General features: G+C 52.8%; 1 protein-coding gene across 1 annotated transcript in view; it reads left to right on the forward strand.

Annotated features, from left to right (window-relative positions):
- Positions 1-629: 629 nt before the first annotated feature.
- XPR1 (xenotropic and polytropic retrovirus receptor 1) overlaps positions 630-20,738 on the forward strand; it is a 150,696-nt gene continuing 130,587 nt past the window's right edge. The window contains exon 1 of the mRNA XM_055123073.1: positions 630-899. Coding sequence (XP_054979048.1) covers positions 831-899 — 69 coding nt within the window. The 5' untranslated portion in view covers positions 630-830. The remainder of the gene's footprint in view (positions 900-20,738) is intronic.

Genomic DNA, 20,738 nt, shown 5'->3' on the forward strand with positions numbered 1-20,738 from the left:
TAAATTCAACAAGCCTTTATGGAGCGCCTAGAGCATGCACTATCGGTTTCCTTCCACACATCCTGGCCGGGGTGGCGGTGGGGACCCACTGGGGTCTATTTCAGACACTTGAAACCGAGGCTGATCCACCTGGGTAGGGTTTTTATTTATTTATTTTTTTTTTTACAGGAAGACGAACCGATTCTTTTGCAAATCAGAAAGCATCTCGGGTGTCCCTCGGTTGCACCGTGGCTGTCGCATGAACACTGATCGCAGCCACCAGCCTCACCCCTCGGCGGCTTCCCAAGCAGGCGCAGCTGGGAGGCCCTACGGGAGCAGATTGAACGGGCCGCGGGGCTGGCGGGGGGGAGGGGAGGAGCAGCGCGCAGCACCTCCCGGCCTCCCCGGGGGCGTGATCTCATAAGGAGGCGTGGTTTCCATAAGGGGCGTGGCTTAATAGAGAGGCGTGGCTTCCCGGGGGCGTGGTTTTCTAAGGAGGCGGGGTTTCCCAGCGAGGTGCGGCTTTCGAAGGGGCGTGGTTTTAGAAGGGGCGTGACCTCGCCGCGCCGCACGTCCGGCCCCGCCCCTTGCCCCGCCCCCGCCGTCGGCGCGGCGGAGGCGGTTACCATGGCGATGACGTAGGAGGGCGGGGCGGGGCGGGGCCTCGGAGAGGAGGAGGAAGATGGCGGGAGGGCGGCTCTGAGGGGACCTCGGCGGCGGCGGAGGAGGAGAGACGCGCCGCGCCGCGCCGGGGCCCATGTGGGGAGGAGCCGCCGCCGCCGCCGCCGCCGCCGCCGCCGCCTGCGAGAGCCCGAGCGGAGCGCGAGCGGGAGCGAGGCGCCCGCGGCAGCATGAAGTTCGCCGAGCACCTCTCGGCGCACATCACGCCCGAGTGGAGGAAGCAGTACATCCAGTATGAGGTAGCGGCCGCCTGACCTTCCCGCCGCAACGGGCGCCGCGCGCGCCGGCGCTGCGCTCCGCCTCAGGGGGGGCGCCCGGGCCGCCTCAGCCTCCTCGGGGGGGAGCAGCCGGGCCGCCGTCCTCGTCAGGCGGGGGCGCGACCTCCGCAGAGGGGGGTGCAGCCTCCTCAGGGGGGCGCCCGACTGGCCTCCTCTGCCTCAGGGGGGGCGCGACCTCCTCGGGGTGGGGTGCAACCTCCTCGGGGGGGGGCTAGCCCCGGGCGCTCCTTCTCCTCAGGGGGTCTTCCCGGCTCTCCTTCTCCTCAGGGGGGGCTCCCCAGCTCTCCTTCTCAGGGGGGGCTCCCCGGCGCGATCCTCCTCCTCCCGGCTGTCCTCCTCTGCCTCAGGGGGGGCGCGACCTAGGTCCCTCACGGGGGGCTCCCCGGCTCTCCTCCTCAGGGTGGTCTTCCCAGCTCTCCTTTTCCTCAGGGGGGCGCCCCGGCTGTCCTCCTCTTCCTCAGGGGGCGCGACCTCCTCAGGGCGGACGCCCCGGCTGTCCGACGACTCCTCAGGGGGGTCCGATCACCTCAGGAGGGTGCGATCACCTCAGGGGGGTCTCCCCGGCCGTCCTTCTCCTCAGAGGGGGTCTCCCGGCTGTCCTCCCTTCCTCAGGGGAGTGCGATCACCTCAGGGGGGTCTCCCTGGCTGTCCTCCTCAGGGGGTTCTCCCGGGCTCTCCTCAGAGCGGACGCTCCGGCTGTCCTCTTCCTCAGGGGGGTGCGATCACCTCGGGGTGGGGGTCTCCCCGAGCGGCCCCTTCTCCTCAGGGGGTCCTCCCCGGCTGTCCTCCTCATGTGGGGTCTCCCGAGCTCTCCACCTCAGGGCGGACGCCCCGGCTGTCCTCCTCAGGGGGGGCGCGACCTGTTCCAAACTTCCTCTATTTCCTCCCCCCCTGTCACCCCCTCTCCTGTTGCCCCCCCTGGTCTGGCGCGTGCCTGAACCACATGCTCCCCGGGCTCGGGGTTCAGCGGTGCGGAGCCCCCCCCAATGAATTATTTTATTTTATTTATTTATTTAGGGGGGGTGGGAAGTCCCCAAAAGTCATCCCCTCTCTTGGGCGCCCACCTGGCTGGCTTTGGGCATGGAGCTGGAAGGATTTTGGGGGGGGTGTTTTTCTGGTGTGTGTGTGTGTGTGTGTGTGAGGGAGCTGGAAGGAATTTTGGGGGGTGTTTTTCTGGTGTGTGTGTGTGTGTTAGGGAAGTCCGAAGAGGGGTGGTGGGCCCGGGAGGGCGTCGTGGTGGGTGGGCCGTTGGGCGTGGTGGTCCCTGCCCGGGCGGGCACCAACCCCACCCCCCCAGGGAGCAGAGTATACTTGGGGCCCTGTGTACTTTGCAGACAAGACCTGTGGGTGATGCAGATCAGGGCCCCGCCTCTGCCACTGCCCCCCTGTCCCCCTTAGGCTGGGGGGTTTTGTGAGCGCGTTTGGGGAGGGGGGTCCTGCTTGGGGAAGGGGGGCCCTGCTTGGGGAGGGGGGGTTCCTCAGGCATCCCCCCTGCTGAACAGGGCCAGGAGAGATAAGGGGGTTGTTTGCAGACCCAGGAGGTGGGCCGAGACCTGCCTGCCTGCAGGGCTGGGAGCTGGGGGGCTGGAGCTCTGCTCCTGCCTGGAGAGAAAAAAAAAACCACTTTTGTTTCTTTCTTTTTCTCAAAAAAATCTCTAACCTCCAGGAATTTCTCCGGTGTTGCTCCGGATCGGGACAAAGCACCAGAAATCAATATTGCAATAGACCCCGGGCTGGATTTGGGGAGTGGGGACCCGCTCCGCCGCTGCCGCCTGGGATTTGTTTGTTTAATGACTGGGGGTGGGGCTGGGGGGTCCCGTGCAGGTTTGTTTCTCCCCCCCTTCTCCCGGGGTGACTCGGGAGCCCCTCCCCCAAGGCCGACCTGTGGGTCTGGTCCATGCACCTCGCGTGGGCACAGTGGATGCAAAGCGTTGCTGGAGGTGACAGGCCCAGAATTGCCCATGCTCCCTTGTCACTTAATTTTCTGATGGCCCCCTGTGGCCACCTTTGTTGAGGATGCAGACTCGGAGGCTAGCTGGCTCTCCTGCCTGGCCGGCCGTCCAGTTGTTTGTGATTTATCGCTTCCAATAGCATCGGGTCCTTCTTCTTTTTTTTTTTTTTTAAGCCTTTGGCGCGGGTCCAGAGGATGCTTTGCCCGGAGAGACGGTTCCATGGAGTCCGGGGCGTGCATCTCTCTCTCCCTCTCTCTCTCTCTCTCTCTCTCCCTAGGAGTGATTTTTTTCAGCACCACTGCCAGTTCTCGCCAGGACAGGCCCGGACACGGGCACGCCCCAGCTGCAGCTCACAGGGCTGGGGTCAGGTGGGGCTGGGTCCCCTGCAGGTGTTGGTGGGTGCGGGATGACCCTGTCAGGAGGGAAACGCAGCCCATTGCTTTGGAGAATGCAGTGACCGCTGGATTTGTCGCCTGGGCTTGGTGGCCAGAGCCAGCCCCTGGGGAGGTGCTGCAAAGTCCCCTTTCCGCCGCCTCAGCCCCGGGCTCTTGCTTTGTCTTGTCCCTTTTGGTCCACCGAGACAGTGAGAGAGACAGGACTTCTGAGCACATTTTGCCACTGCTTGCTCCTTTCCGGGCCAGTGAGACATTAAGTCTGGAAAAAAAAAGAAAAAATCCACTTAATTGTGAATCATTGAAATTGGATTTTGCAAAGTCCCCACCTTGTGACTCTGGTCCCCCGAGAAGCTCATTGTTCGGGAGGCAAAATTAAATAAGGGGCACTTTGCTTTAGTGAATTGGCGCCTTTAAATAATTTTTTTCCTCTTTTTTTTTTTTTTTTTTTTAGTGTAGTTCTGGGGTCTGTGTGATGTATGTTGTTAAGAGCCGTTGCTGTTCCTTTTTTTTTTTTTTAAAAAAAAAAGAGGTGTAAAATAGAGTGGCTTTTAGAACAAAACAGAAACTTTGGTGGGAAAAGTGAAAATCACAAAAGATGTTCACCGTTACTAGAGCAGAACAGCCTCCTGTAGGGAGAGCAGATTTAAATTTGTTTTTCGGCCTCTGGTGGTGACACTTTTTGTGTGTGTTGCCTTTGATTTCTAGCCTAGGGTGCTGTGAGCCGCTCGGAACTGTTCGGCTGCCTTTGTTTTTGCATTATTTTGCCATCTTCAAATTTTACCTGACATAAGCAGAATAGGCGAACAGGAGGCGAACGTTCAGTTTTACATCTGTAATTACATGGATGATTATGTATACCTGGTCACACAGTAAGTGGTAGTTCTTGTGGAAGAATCAGTCAGACCCCCACGGAAAATGTTTTTCCCTTTCCAGAGATCTTTCCTCTTGCATTAAAAAAAAAAAAAAAAAAAAAAAAAACATGGCGCTAGAACTTTTCCAAGGTCTGTTCTAGCTTATAGTACCTTTCTTTGTGTGTGTTTGTTTTAAATTTTTACTTTTAATGTTTTTTTTTTGGTTCTTTGGATTAAAATCACTAAAGATAATGACCCGTCAGCCTCCTGTAAATTATTAGTTTCTAATTTAGAAATAAATGCTGTAGAGTTCCCAGTTACATGGTCTTCATGGGCCCAATAATAAAACAAAGGCCGAGAGAGCAACAGGGGGAAGCCATATAAGGCAAAGCGCTTTGATCCATTTGTGAATCGTTTTTTCTTTTTTTTTTTTTCCCAGAGAATAAGCACAAATGAACAGAGACATGCCTGCTTCCAGTAACATATTTGAACGGAATTTTTTGGCATGTGAAAGAGAACATCAATAGACCTTTAAGGAAACCCTTAAAAAAAAAAAATTAAAACCCGTGCTTATAGATTTTGGAGCTCTGTAGTTCATTAATCAGCCAAAACTCAGACCAGTTTCCACCCAAAGCGACTAGTATGACCTTGTTAATATTTGACAGAATATTAGCAAAAGCAGCAAATATCTTTGGCGCTTTGGATTTGCCGACTGGTGTTTTCTTCCCTCGGATCCTGGGCTGCTTTTTTTTCTCAGGAACCAGGGATTTTTCTCCCTCCCCTCCCCCCTAGTGTCTGCTTGTAGTTTTATAAGATTCTAAAATAATGAGGTGTCTGCATTTCAAGATCTTCAAGCTTAAAGAGAATTAGAAATGATTCACCTCAGTGTGTTTTCAGACTGGGAAACTCAGGCCCAGAGAAGGAGAGGTGGAGAGGGCTGGGCACGGATGTGTTAGCATTGGGATTTGGGGCACCCTAGCCTCGAAGATCCACTGTAGACCCCCCCAAACCACGACCACCCTGTTTTCTGGCTTTCGGGGCTTCATGTGTAGTTGGGGACACAGGACTTGGCCTTCTGTCTTCTCTGGAGCCATCCAGCTCTGAAGTTCTGTTTGTTCTTGTGACTCAATTGTGTTTGCTGTACGGAAAAGACAGAATAACGTAGAGGACTACTGCAAATCTCACCCTTTCAAGGGACTGGTGTCGTTCCAGAAAAAAATTGGACGAAAATGGGAAGCTGGTCCAATGTGAAACCCTTTTTATTTAACTTTAAAAAAAAAAAAAAAGATGATCACACGAGTTGACTTAAGAACAGATAAATATGGAATGAACCGCACTGACTCTTATTTTCACGTGGAAGGACTCCGTGCTAGAACATTGTGAATTTCATTTATGGCCCTCTCCCGGGGGAGGGCTTGTGTTGTGTTGTCGGCATCAATTTCCCCAAGGTATTATGTTGATTAGTTCTGGTTAACGTGCCTCGCTGTGCCTCACTGGACCTTGTTTGATATTTCCAGCTTGACCACCCGATGGGGCACAAGCCTTGCCAGCCACACATGGTTGTCTTTTAGATACGTCGACAAATGGGAGTGCAGTCCAATAAATCCAGAGAATAGTCCCCTCCGTGATTGTGTCAGTGACACGTGGGGCCCTGCACCGGCCTTTGTTTAACCCAGTCGAAAGAATGTTGTGTAAGTGAGGCAGTTCTTGGTGAGTTCTGCATAATAAAATGTCTGGGGGTCAGTATCCCGGAAAGATTATACTTGTCCATCCACCTCCAGAGGTTGGTTTTGGACCGGCTTTTGGGCGAAGGCCCAGATCACAGGAACCTAAGAATCGGGTTTGACCCGGCCTGACCAGGGAAAGTGAATCCTGGCTTCAGAGTCTGGCCTAGTCGGGAAGGCACTCTGCGAGACAGCCCTGGGTTTCGGGTATCTTGGAGTTGGAACTCCTCGGCGGCAGGGGCTCAGATTCCCAGGGAGTCCCGGCAGACGGTATATTAGAATTGGTAATTGGCTGCGTGTCCTCGGAGCAGGACTAGGGAAGAAAATGTCTTTACTCATGTTTAATGAGTGGCTCGTCGCAGCCACGGGGCTGAGGAAGGACGAGGGGAGGATGGGGCTCGTGGTGTTCTCGCTTGGTGTGGGGTCCCAGCGCACAGTTCAGTGAATTGATGGACCTTGTTGCTTGTCGCCTTTGGACTAGTCCTTGTGAAATAGACGAGGCTTATTAAAAGACCCCTGGAAGGAATCCTCAGCAGTAGTGCGAGGAAATAGTGGAGCTGACAGTTCTACTTCGGAAAGCTTTTTGCCCCTAAATTGCAGATGACGCCGTGATCCTTTAATAGGTCTGGCCTGTTTGCCCCTCCCCCCATACAGAATAATTAAGAGAGCTCTGTGAAATAAGGCGTTGCAGCCACCGTAACCCACGACGGGTCTCGCGCTAACTTGTATGTCCTACATGAACAATACCCCGCCTTGGCGAGTCTTTGCAGTGTTATCACCATCTTGCAGATTTCACAATCAAGCCAGGGACTTCTGAATTTGTATTGTAGCTGTTCCACCAATTTCACGGTTGATTCTGACGTTTGAACTAGACTTGGAAATGCCTGTATCACAAGTGGGTTGTTTTTTTTTTTTCTCCCTTCAAACAGCATTTTAGGATATACTCACGTCATACTGTTGGTGGGAATGTACATTGATGCAGCCCAAAAATCAGGGATGAAAATAGCAAGTGGTCTACCTATCCCACTTCTAGGTGTTGATCCAAAAAACCACGCAAACACTAACTCATAGAGACAGGTGTACCCCCATGTTTATCTCAGTATTCACAGTATCCAAGAGTTGGGGACGCGCCGGGGACAGATGGGTGAATAAAGAAGCTGTTGTCCTGTGTACACAGGCATACGTATGCACACATATGTATTCTGCTTTGTGTGTGCATAGACCTGTGCGTGCAGTAGAATATTGCTCAGTGATCACAGAGAACAGCTGAATGCAGAAATTATGTCATCCTGCAAAACAGAACACCTAGAGGTATTGTGTGGAGTGAAATAAGTCAGAGAGGCCAGCACGGTGTGATTTCACTCGTGCGGAAGATAAAATTAACGAGCAAACAAAGCAGAAGAACTTGTGGATTATAAGAACGTCACAGTAATTCTCAGAAGGGGCGAGGCAGAGGCAATGGGTAAACCAGGCACAGGGGATGTGTTGGTGGTCATGGGGCAAAACCAGGCTCTTGGTAGCGAACAGAATGTGTCTGCAGATGGTGATCTAGAGTGCTGTGCATCTGAGAGAAGCCAGGGGTACTTCAGTGAAAATACCACTCTTCATTGTTATTCGTTTCTTTTTTTAAAAAATCGTGATTAATTTCTCTGAAGAACCTCCTTTGTTTCCTGTGCTCCAGGCTACTTCCTGGGTCTGCACTCAGGGATCACTCCTGGCGGTGCTCCCTCCGGGAACAGTATGGGGTTCTGGGGATCAAACCTGGGTCAGCCAAGGGCAAGGCGAGCGCCCTCCCCACTGCCCACCCCCCCCCCCCGGCCAGATTGAACGTATCTTATATCCTAAATAGAAGTTAAAAATAAATTGATCCTCCTCTTTTCAGGTTCTATGAAGCCTACTATCAGAGACCTTGTTTGTGTCGTGTGTGCACTGTAGTAAGCTTAAATATTTTTTGGCAGCGGGGACAGACCTGGCAGTACTCACTCAAGGCTCCCCCCTCAGTCACTCTCAGGGACCACCTCTGGCCATACTTGGGGTCCTAAGAGGTGCTGGGGATTGGACCCCTGTTGGCCTCATGAAGGCAAGAGCCTTATTCTTTGTACTATCTCTCTAGGCCACTGAAAACAGCTTTTGATAGGCATTAACAATATCATAAATCACAGTACCTCAACCCCGCCCCAGTTTTGTTTCTTTTCTTTCTTTGTGGGGGTTGGGGGAGGGAATTGGGGATGTAACCGGGAGCGTTAGGGAGACATCAGGGGCCGTAAGGCTTACCCAAAGCCCTGTGCTTTGCTTGCTCTTGAACTGGCCTTTGGGGTGGAGAGTGTCAGAATTCTCGAGGGTTCCTGCCCACCTGTATTTATAGTTTTGGATCTGCCCCGTCCTGTTTGCCTCTCGGGTGCTAAAAGAAGCCACGTCGACAAGGATCATGAGCAAAAGGCCTTCGGAAAGAATTTCCATTCATTCAACAAATCGTCGTAGGGGTTCCACTGTTTGCCGGAGCCTGGTTTGTCCTTGGTTGCCTGCTCTTTCATTACCTTGGGAGTGAAAAGACAAAAGCCGGGCTTATTAGGGTGAAACATTATGTAACAGGGCAATTATACCCCAGTAATTAAAAAGTCATCTCTTTTGTCGGGGACATGGCTCAGTGGCAAGGCACGCTTTGTGTCTGTGGGACCCTGTGTTTGATCCTGGCACAGCAAAAACAAACAAAAACAGCCCCTTCCCTCTCCCCAGGAACTCTGGGCATAATACCTGAAAAAGAATGACAAAACTGGTCATTTTGATTGTGATGGCGGGCACTGTAAGACGGGTATTTTGTTTCTTGCTTGCTTGTGGGAGCAAGGTGACGAAAACTCCTCAAAGAGTGTGGCCCAGGCGTTCGTTCAGACAATTGTCTGGCCTGGGCGTAGGTGCTCAGAATGAAGCCTTCGTCTGACACGCACGTAACTCAGGCAGCGCAAAGACATGAAGCGCCTGGTGTGTACCAGGGATTGTTCTAGACTCCTGGGGGTCTAGTGGAAAACAATTGAAAACATCTCTCCTAGACTGTAGTAGAAATGATGTTCTTCTGACCAATAGAGACAAAGAAGCTAGCCCCACCAACCTGCAGTCTTCTCCCTGCCTCCCCTGGCGGAGGCATCCCTGTGGATGCTCAGGGTTTACTCTGGTCCCTGTGCTCAGAACTCAGTTCTGGTGGTGTCAGGAAACTGTATGCAGTGCTGGGAATGGAACCAGTACCTTCCCCGCTGACCTGTTTCGCCAGCCCTCCTAGAGAGAGAGAGAGAGAGAGAGAGAGAGAGAGAGAGAGAGAGAGAGAGAGAGAGAGAGAGACAGAGAGACAGAGACAGAGACAGAGAGACAGAGAGACAGAGACAGAGAGACAGAGACAGAGAGAGAATGTGTGTGCGTGTGTGCGCGCTTATTGCATATTTGATTTTGCTTTCTGACCTGTTTTGCCAGCCCTCCAAGAGAGAGAGAGAGAGAGAGAGAGAGAGAATGTGTGTGCGTGTGCGCGCGCTTATTGCATATTTGATTTTGCTTTTTGGTCCACTTTGTGTTTTCAGTTTTTTGTTTTTTTTTTTTTTTCATTTTTCTTTTTGGGTCCCACCTGGCGGCCAACCCAGATTTTATCCCTGGCATCTCATAGGGTCCCCCGAGCACTGCCAAGAGTAAATCCTGAGTGCAGAGCCGGAGTGACCCCTGAGTATTGCTGGCTGTGACTCAGAAAACAAAACAAAATTGCTTACAAGAGGTCAGAGGAAAATTTAATGACGTTGCTGTAGTCACAACATGCCATTTTCATGTATCAGGTATGTGTCGGGTATGATGCATCGATGACGAAGATCCAGTCATCCCTCTCCCTGATTCTGAGTAGAAAAGCCCTAGGAGGTAACAGTCCTTAGATTCACAGTCACAAAAAATTAGATAGTGCAGTGGGAGGGCGTTGGCCTTGCACACGCCTGACCTGGTTTCGATCCCGGACACCCCATATGATCCCCCAACCCTGCAAGGAGTGATCCCTGAGCACTGCTGGGTGTAGCCCAAACCACCCCTTCAAAATATATTAGTGATCAGGGGCTGGAGAAATAGCACAGTGGAGAGGGCGTTTGCCTTGCATGCGGCCGACCGGGGTTCGATTCCCAGCATCCCATAGGGTCCCCTGAGCACTGCCAGGGGTGATTCCTGAGTGCAGAGCCAGGAGTGACCCCTGTGCATCGCCGGGTGACCCAAAAAGCAAAAAAATAAATAAATAAATTATCGATCAGTTTTTCTTTTTTTTTTTTTAAAGATTGAGGGCCAAAATATTACCCACAAGCCAGGAAGTTTTAGGTTAGGATGTTAATATATGGTGTATTAGAAATTAAAATCGATCAGACTGGGGTTGGTGGGAGGGAGGTAGCTTTTGGTAAAGGGATGGGTGCTGAATGTAGTACTCCTGAAACTCAGTCATAAATAACTTTGTAACTTGGTAACTCATGGTGATTTAAAAAAAAACAAACAAACAAACTTGGGGCTGGAGCGATAGCACAGTGGGGTGGGCGTTTGCCTTGCATGCAGACAACCCGGGTTCGATTCCCAGCATCCCATAGGGTTCCCTCTGAGCACCGCCAGGAGTGATTCCTGAGTGCAGAGCCAGGAGTGACCCCTGTACATCGTCGGGTGTGACCCAAAAAGCAAAAAAATAAAAGAAAACTTAATCAAAAAAATGAGAATTGAGAAGTGTTTCAACTGTAGAAGTCACCAGGGTTCAGCTTGCCCTGCGGGAGGGCTGTTAGGTGTGGGGTGGGGGTGTCCTGCGGTGTTTCCCAAACACGGCATTAGCGAGCATCACTGCCCCGTGACAGGATCGTTCCCACACACCTTCACCGGGAAGGGACAGGCCCTCCATGAGCCTCTGGCAGAACCCCACTGTGGCTCCTCTGGGGAGTAACCCAAAGGGTCAGGCCCACTGGATGGGTCACTCTCAGCACCGTTGGGCAAGGCCCTGGGCACCCTCAAGCAGAACTAACTTGCATCCCTGCCCAGTGTGGCCAGCAGGGGCCACGGCCCCCAGCACTGCTGGGCGATAGACATAGAAATACCCTTCTATGCAGGCTTACATAGATTTAAAAAAAAAAAAAATGAGTGAAAAGAATCACTTGAACTTGTGAGTTTGACCTCTTACATCCTCTGAAGTTTGATGCTGCTTTATTTATTTATTTGCTTTTTGGGTCCCACCTGTCGATGCTCAGAGCTGACTCCTGGCTCTGCACTCAGGAGTCACTCCTGGTGGAGCTCAGGGGACCCTCTGGGATGCCGGGGATGGAACCTGGGCTGGCCACGTGCCAGGCAAACCCCCTCCCCGCTGTGCTGTCACTTTGGCTCACTTTATTTATTTTGGTTTTGGGGTCACCCACCTGGCAGTGCTCAGTGCTCAGGAATCACTCTTGATGGTGCCCTGGGGACCATATGGGATGTCAGGGAATGAACCCATGTCCACTGCGTGCAAGGCAAGTGCCTTCCCCCCCATGTCCGGTTGCTCCGGCCCCAGTTTGCTGTGGCTTTAGAGAACTGGTTTCCTTGGGGAAAGTCGGGAGAGGGCCTGGGAAGGAAAGGCTTGCTGTAAGATGACGGCTGGAGGGTTCAAGCAGGGTCAAGGGCACTTGCCTTTCCCACGGCCAACCTGGCTTTGCTTCCCTGCACTGCATAGCACCCCCCGATCACCCAGGAGTGGCTCCTGAGCACAGAGCCGGGAGTGGTCCCCACGCACAGCTGCATGTGGCCAAACTAGCTCTGCAAGAGAGAAGGAGGGACTTGTGGGGCGAGGATTCTCCCGTGTCTCTGCCCCCGAGCGAAGAAGCGGCTGGGAAAAGACACCTGTTTGCCCCGGGACCCTGCACTTCCCTGGCTCGAAGTCTCATTAGTGGAGTGTCGTCAGCCTGTCACGAAGGAGAAAGGAATAAGTGTTTGTTGAGCAGCGAGGCGCCAGCTGCCAGCTGCCTGAGGTTATCTCCTTTAATCTCACAACCGTTTTTTAAGGAGGTGATTTATTATTTCCATTTTATTGATGCGGCTTAGTGAGATGAATGAATTTGCTCATGGCTCTGCATCTGATTAATAGTAGAACCCAGAATTTGCAGTCCACATTTGGTTGTACCTCGGAGCGCTTGCTTTTTTTTTAAACATTGTTTTGGCTTTTTTGGGGGGGTTACATCTGGCGATGCTCAGGGCTTCCTCCTGGCTCTGCCCTCAGGAATTACTCCTGGCTGTGCTCAGGGGACCCAATGGGATGCCTGGGATCAGACCTGGGACGACGCGTGCAGGCCAGCACCCTCCCCGCTGTGCTATCACTAAGGCCCTGCTCTTGCTTTTTAAAAACAAAACATTGTGTGAAACAAAATTGAGGTCACACTTACCGGTGCTCAGGTTTTACACACAGCTTTGTGCTCAGGAATCACTCCTGGCGGGGCTTGGCGGACCCTGTGTGGTGCCGGGGATCGAACCCGGGCTGGCTGCATGCGAGGCGAGTGCCTTCCCTGCTGCACTAGCCGCATGGAGATAATAAATGCCAGCGGGGATGGCAGCAGTGATGGTAGCCACAGCCCTTCTTTTCTGAGTGCTTCCGTGTGTCAGACACTTGGGAAATGTTTGTTCTCGATGGCGAGTTGTTTAGATAGTTCGTCAGCTTGTTCATAGATGGGGGGACACTGAGTTCTAGAACCATTAGCTATTAATACTGCTAAATGTGAGTAGCATGGGTTAGATTGTGAGATTAGATATATATATATAAATATATATATATATATTTTTTTTGGTCAGAAGGGCAGCTTTTGGGTCACACCTGGTGATGCTCAGGGGTTACTCCTGGCTCTGCACTCAGGAATTACTCCTGGTGGTGCTCGGGGAGGACCCTTTGGGATGCCAGGGATCGAACCCAGGTCAGCCGTGTGCAAGACAAATGCCCTACCCACTCTTCTGTCAGTCTGGCCCCAAATTAAGTAGAATCTTAACTCCTGCACCTTGAGTTTGATTTATTAAAGAATAAGTGAATCCACATGTCCATACACACACATGCGTACACGCACACACATGCACACACGTGCACACACACGCACACACACACTGACATCCTTTTACACAGACCTGATCTGACTTGTTCTGGCCTTGGCTGGACTTTCCTGTTTCCCCTGCTGGGCCAGGGTTGGGACCCAGGGCGTCACCCACGCGAGGGGATCGCTCTGCTGCCCGGACTGCTGGAGGACACCCCACGCTCGGGACGGCTTTTCACCCCAGGTCTCAGCCTGCGTGACTTCGAGGCGGGGCTTTTACCCCTGTCCGTGTATGTCTTTCCGTCAGAGTTGGCAGCGTGTTTGTTACTGGACTAGACTTGAGCAAGTAGCTGGTACATCGAGGGCTGGATGGAGACGCCCACGAGACAGAGAACCGGACACTGTCTTTGTCCACCGGGCTTAGAGGAGCGTGAAGGGCAATGCGCTGTCCACACTTGCTGTGGTGCAGCCTCTGGCTTCTGGATGACAGGAGTGCTGGGGGACCGATGCTTAGTCCAGTGGCCTTCTCTTCATTTTGAAGCTGGACTGGGAAATGGGGTAATTCCAAGATCATATGGAAGCTCCATTCCGAGGGTTCTGTGTTTGTTTGGGGGCCAGTGGGCCCTGGGGCACCATATGGAGTGCCGGGGATCGAACCCAGGTCAGTTGCGTGTAAGGCAGACACCTTACGTGCTGTGCTGTCTCTCCGGCCCCCGTTCCTGGTATTTCGAGCAATGTCCGTATTGTTTTCCGAAGTGATGACAGCTGATCATTCCTCTCTGAGGACGAAACCCATTAGCAGTGAATGTGGGTCCCATTTAACCCTGCGTCTATGCCCATAATAATAGCTGTTCTGTGTGTGTGTGTGTGTGTGTGTCTGCATGCACCACACCTGCCGCTACTCAGGGATTACTCCTGGTGATGCTTCAGAAGACTTCTAGGGTGCTGGGGATCGAATCTGGGTCGGGTGTTTGTAAAGCAAGCGCTTTCCCTACTGCACTATTGCTCCAGCCCAGTTCTTGTTCTTTCTGGTGTGAGATGATAACTTAGTGTTGCTTTGATTTGCATCTCCCTGATGATGAGTGATGCAGAGCACTTTTTTTTTTTAATGTGCCTTTTGATCATCTGTATTTCTTTTAAGGGATTTTTTTCTCTATTTTTTCCTCCCCATTTTTTGATGAGGTTGGATTTTTTTACTAAAGTTCCACCGATGTTTTGCATACCTTGTCTATTAACTCTTTATTAGTGGTGGTCAGTTGATTTCTCCCGGCTGGTGGGTGTCTCTGTAGTTCGGTCGTTGTTTCTTTTGCAGTGCAGAAGCTTCTTTTTTTTTTTTAATTTTATTTTATTTTTATTTTATTAGTAAATCACCGTGAGATGAAATTACAGATTTACAGGTTTTCATGCTTACGTTTCAGTCATACAATGACCGAGTGCCCATCCCTCCGCCAGTGCCCATTTTCCACCACCAGTGGTCCCAGCATCCCTCCCACCACCCCCACCCTGTCCCCTTCACCCCACCCCGCCTCTGGCAGGGCATTCCCATTTGCTCGCTCTCTCTTTTTGGGTGTTGTGGTTTGCTACAGAGGTATTAAGTAGGCATCATGTTCGGTCTATAGTCTATTTTCAGCCCGTACCTCCCATCCCTAGTGGGCCCGCCCAGCACCCTTTGCTTGGTGACCCCTTCTCTGTCAGAGCTGCTTCCTCACCTAGCATGTGAGGTCAGTAGAAGCTTCTTTTTTTTTTTTAATTTTTTAAATTTTTATTTATTTATTTATTTTAGCTTTTTGGGTCACACCCGGCGATGCTCAGGGGTTACTCCTGGCTCTTGCACTCAGGAACTACTCCTGGCGGTGCTGGGGAGACCATATGGGATGACGGGGATTGAACCCAGGTCGGCTGCGTGCAAGGCAAACGCCCTACCCACTGTGCTATCGCTCCGGCCCCAAGTAGAAGCTTCTTAATGAACAGTCCCATTGGTTTCTCTTTGCTTCCACTCGCTCGGCCACTGGCAAGTGGAATTTCTTAGCAGTTTCCTAATGTCATTTAACTTTTCATCCTCGAATGGGTTTGGGGTTTGGGCAAGATCTTCTCAGCGCCTGTGTTTACAGTGGAGTAAATTGAGGGCAGCGAGGCCGGGCTCCGTGGTCAGCCGATTACGGAGCCCAGACTAGGAGTATCGGGGGCCCGCTCATGGCCCTGCCTCGCGGAGGTTTATCACTGGCACGAAACGGTTTTTTGCTTCGAAAGTTTTAAGAATGAATTCTCTTTGTAAAAGTTAGTACAAGTCTAAATGTTAATGATTACTCAGTTGCATTAATTAGTGCGTTTTATCTGAATTGAATTCTTTAGCCCACATTAACACCCTAAAAGTAGTTTGTTCTGGGCCTGGAGTCATAGCACAGCGGGTAGGGCGTTTGCCTTGCACACGACCAACCCGGGTTCGATTCCCAGCATCCCATATGGTCCCCTGAGCACCGCCAGGAGTAATTCCTGAGTACATGAGCCAGGAATAACCCCTGTGCATCCCTGGGTGTGACCCAAAAAGCAAAAAAAAATAAAAAAAAAAAAGTAGTTTGTTCTGTGTGTCAGATAAAAGCCTGAGCTGGGGCTGGATCCAGCTGAGAGGGCAGGAGGCCTGGGTTCCAGCCCCCTCCTCTCACCCCCTAGCGTGGGGCAGCCCCTATCACGGCTGGGTGAGACCCCCAGGCCCAAACCACTCCACCAACAAACACTCCAAGGTCAGTGACGAGATTCAAAGCTTCAAATTAGTGTTGTTGACTCCATCGGTGCCGGAGCGATAGCACAGCGGGGTAAAGCGTTGGCCTTGCACACAGCTGACCCGGGTTCCGTCCCCGGGACCCCGCATGGTCCCTCAGGCACCGCCAGGAGTGATCCCTGAGCACAGAGCCAGGGGTAAGCCCGGGTGTGGCCAAAAACTAAAATAATGTTGTTTACTCCAGGGCAGAAAAATAGTCGTTGCCTCATCTAGGTCTTGTTACCGGGAGAAATCCCCGATGTGAGGAGATAGGACCGAGTGGCTGAGGGCTGCGGGCTGAGCAGGACTCGGGGGAGGTAACAGCTGGTCATTCCTCTCTAGAGGATGGCCGGGTGACCAGTGCCCACCACTGGCAGCCGAAGTCACCAAGCGACAGTCGGTTCGAAGCTGTGTCTGAGACATATCTGCGCATGCGGCCTCTCCCGTTTTCAAAGTCCAGACGACGACCCTGAGGGCAGCTTCTGGTCTGCCAGGCACTTCCTGTTAAACCGTCACCTGGAGAGCAGGTGTTATCACCCCCCACTAGGAGACTCTGCGCATTAAAAGTGGGCGCGTGGCCCAAGATCCAGACGCCACGAGAGAGCCACACGTAGCTGTGTCTGGCCTCAGAGCCCGGCTGGCCCCACGGTGCTGCCCTTGAGGTCACGCCCGACGCCCCAAACTCGGGTGCTCTCCTCAGCACAGTAGACTTGGTTGTGGGGAAGTGGCCAGTGGCGTCTTTAAAATTTTCACAGCGAATTACCAAATTACAGAGTTGCTCATGACTGGGGCTGGAGCGACAGCACAGCGGGGAGGGCGTTTGCCTTGCACGCGGCCGACCCGGGTTCGATTCCTTCGTCCCTCTCGGAGAGCCCGGTCAGCTACTGAGAGGATCCCGCCCGCATGGCAGAGCCTGGCAAGCTCCCCGTGGCGTTTTCGAGATGCCAAACACAGTCACCACAAGTCTCACCATGGAGACATGACTGGTGCCCGCTCGAGCAAATCGATGAACAACGGGGCGACAGTGCGACAGTGCAGTGCCACTCATGATTGAGTGTGGGGCACACAGTCCCTTCACTAGTGTCTGCTTCCCTCCGCCAGTGTCCTCAGTGCCTCCAGAGCCCCCCGTTTTCTCTTTCTTTTCTTTCCCACCTCTTCAGGTGGGGACTTTTGCCTCTTCAGGTTTACAGTAGTGTCACTGACAGCATGACCTGCATGTCACTGTAGCTCCTGGTTCCCTCTGTCACTCACAGTGGCCCCTGAGCACTAGTTCTCCTGCGCTTCATTTCTGTGACCTTTGGGCTTCAGTTCCTCCCCCGCCGTCTGAGTGTCTGTGCTCCCCCTCTGACTCGTTTTCATCAGCCTGATACTCTCCAGGTCCGTCTTTGTACCACGCTGCGTGACTTCATCTTTTTCCCTGTGGCTGAGTAGTATCCCGCCGTGTCCACGGGCCAGAGCTGCATTAGCCGCTCATCTGAGCTCGGCCACCGGGGTAGTTTCCAGATCTCGGCCACGGCGGAGAGCTGCAATAAGCACAGGAGTGCAGGTGACTTTTCTGCGGTGTGTGTTGTGGGCCCTGGGGGTATATTCCCAGGTGTGGGTTAGCTGCGTCCTAGAAGCTCAGTTCCTGGTATTTTTTGAGGAATGTTCTGATCGTCTTCCCGAAAGGTTGGACCAGGCCGGAGCGATCATCCAGCAGGTAGGGCGCATGCATCCAGCAGTTGGCCTGGGTTCAGTTCCTGGCATCCCCTACGGTTCCCTGAGCACCGCCAGGAGTAGTCGTTCCTGTGTGCAGAGGTAGGGTGAGCCCCGAGCACCGCCGGGCGTGGCCCCAAACCAAAACAAACAGAAATGCCAAAAGGTTGGACCAACTGACATTCCCAGTGTGGTTCATTGATCAGAGATCAAAGGTATTTTATCTGGGAAGGAGTCACGGAGATGGTATTTGAACTGGCTCCCGACCCTGGGTCGGGTCTTATCACGTGGTGATAGAGGGCAGAGCTTGCAAGCAGAGAGCTGTAGAAGGGAGGTAGAAATGTCCAAGAATGTGCTCTGGAATCTGACTTGGCAGATGCATCAGAGAGTTGAGGGTCAGTGTGAAAAGGTAGATGGGGGGCCGGAGCCATAGCACAGCGGGGAGGGTGTTGGCCTGGCACGCGGCTGACCTGGGTTCAATCCCCGGCATCTCATCATAGGGTCCCCCGAGCACCGCCAGGAGTGATTCTTGAGTGCAGAGCCAGGAGGAACCCTTGAGCATCGCTGGGTATGACCCCAAAAAAGAAAGATAAGATGGAAGAGATGAGAAATCAAGGGTCTCAGATGCCTCTGAAGTTTAATGAAGACGTTACAGAGGAAAATCTTCATAGGAGCCACCAAGGATGATGGAGATGATGTGTGTGTGTGTGGGGTGGTGGGCGGGGGGAGAGGTACAGGGATACTTCACCTTCTGGCAGATGCTCTGCGGAGAACAAGAAAAATGAATTGTCTCATCCCCATTTAACGAGGACCTGAATTAATACCCCATTAAGTCAATTGCATGTGCACTCCCCCATGCTGAACATCTGAAGGCAGGCTACATCTTACAGTCTAATACTGTGTCATAGATGAATTGGTGTTTATTTATTTATTTTTTTATCCATTAGTCGTGCAGAACATAATGGTATATATTATTAGCAGTAGCTCGCTGGAACGTGGCATGTGTAATATTTACAGATGCCTGCTGTGTCAGGATAGTAGCTACCTCTCGGCATCCGATGTCTGACGGTGTCTGGCGTGTTTAGCAACTCACACATCTGCGGGGTAAATTCTCTCCTAGATTCTCGACAATAGACTTGTTGACGTGTGATCAGAAATCCAAGCGTTGGAGGAAAAGGGTCGTGTGCCCACCTGCGGGCGCGTGGCTTGTTTGTGTTGGAGTCCGGAGAGGGCTAGCTCCAAATTCCCTCCGCCCGCTGCTGGTCCACGGAGGCAGGACGGGGGTGGGGGCAGGAGGCCAGACGTGAGAGAAACCTGGTAGGTAGAGTTGTCGGGACTGCCGGCTTGCTGCGAGGAGGAGCGAGAAATGCTGATGGGATTTGCACTTGAAGGGGACTCGAGGTCAGCGTGGCGTTGGGGAAGCTCAGCCTGCTGTCTGCCAAGCGGCCTGTCCCTGTCCTGAGTGACCACTGGGGGCCCGTGGCCCAGGTCTGCCCCATGCGTGGTCTTCTCAGAAAGTACACACCGATGAAACTTGGGCAGTGGTGCATCCGGACAGGGGCGGGCGCCGAGACGCCCCAGAGAGAGTGCCGTGTCCAGCCCTAGGTGACACATCACTCAGTCACAACAGCAGTGTGCGTACCCGGCGGTCACACTGTGTGTGGAGCTGGGATCTCCTGGACGCCGTGCTCCGGGAGGGGGGGGTGTTGCGGAATTGGACCCAGAAGTTTGCAGGACGAGCACGGGATTGGGAAGGGCGAGTGCGTGACCCAGTTCCTGCCTCTGTCGGCCAGGGGCCTGGTGTCCGCATTTGTCAGATCCCTTCACACACAGTTCCTGCTTTGCGTTCCCTTTTTCTGAACTTCCCTTTCCTGACACTTGAATCTCCAGTCCTTGTGCAAGGGCTCGAACCCAGGCCTCTCCTGCATGCAAGGCAAGTGCTCAGCTGCCAAGCCATACCCCAGACCCCTCTAGACTCTCAGTGCCCATCTCTCCTTCTCCTTCACCTACTTTTTTTTTTTAAGTTGCGTTGGGGTTGGAGTGATAGCACAGCGGGTAGGGCATTTGCCTTGCATGTGGCCAACCTGGATTTGATTCCTAGTATCCCATATGGTCCCCTGAGCACCACCAGGAGTAATTTCTGAGTGCATGAGCCAGGAGGAACCCCTGTGCATCACTGGGTGTGACCACCAAAAAAAAAAAAAGACACGGGGGGGGGAAGAAAAAAAAAGTAGCGTTAATATTATCTGTACTGGTTTAGGACCGTTTCTTACATATATATGCCAAATACAGTAACAATAACAGGTCTCATTCCCCTGACCCTGAAAAGAGCCTCCAGTCGTTGGGAAAAACGAGTAAGGAGAAGCTGCTAAAATCTCAGGGCTGGGACAAATGGAGACGTTACTGGCACTTGCTCAAGTAAATTGATGAGCAATGGGATGACAGTGACAAATGATATATATATATATACATACACACAGACATATATATACACACACACATATATGTATGTATTGGCATTTCAGAGTTTACTTGGAAAGCAGCAGACTAATTTCAGCTCTGGTTTCGTTACTTCATAGTTGCAAGAACTCTCTGCCCCTGAGATTTTTATCTCTCAAACCGCAGAGCTGCCTGAGGATGTGGTTCCAGGGAGCGGGACCCCTGGCGCTGCGTGTCCCTCCGCCCCCACCCCCCGGGGGCAGCCTCTGACTTGCGGCACCTCCAGGCCTGACCCTGGGAAGTGACGCCTGCCCTGGGCCACCACCAGTACTGGCCCCCTCTTAACAGCAGCAGAGCCATGGACGTGGCCCACTGCAGTCATGGGTCCCTGCGCCGGGGAGTAACGTGTTTATTGAACACTTAAGCCGACGCCGCACCAGCCTACTGTGAGCCCGGCCAGACACTTGACTCTTCCTGGTTTGGGCCGCCTTAGCCCCCAGGCAGGAGCTTGAACAGTGCTCTTTTTTTTTTTTTTTGGCTTTTTGGGTCACACCCGGCGATGCACAGGGGTTACTCCTGGCTCTGCACTCAGGAATTTCCCCTGGCGGTGCTCAGGGGACCATATGGGGTACTGGGAATCGAACCTGGGTTGGCCGCGTGCAAGGCAAACGCCCTACCCGCTGTGCTATTGCTCCAGCCCCCTTGAACAGTGCTCTTTTTTTTTTTTTTGGCTTTTTGGGTCACACCCGGCGATGCACAGGGGTTACTCCTGGCTCTGCACTCAGGAATTTCCCCTGGCGGTGCTCAGGGGACCATATGGGGTACTGGGAATCGAACCTGGGTTGGCCGCGTGCAAGGCAAACGCCCTACCCGCTGTGCTATTGCTCCAGCCCCCTTGAACAGTGCTCTTGAGGCCAAGGACAGCACTGCTCAGCAGAACTTTCTCCACGGAGGA

This window comes from Sorex araneus, chromosome X, assembly GCF_027595985.1.
Source record: "Sorex araneus isolate mSorAra2 chromosome X, mSorAra2.pri, whole genome shotgun sequence".
Classification (NCBI taxonomy): Eukaryota; Metazoa; Chordata; class Mammalia; order Eulipotyphla; family Soricidae; genus Sorex; species Sorex araneus.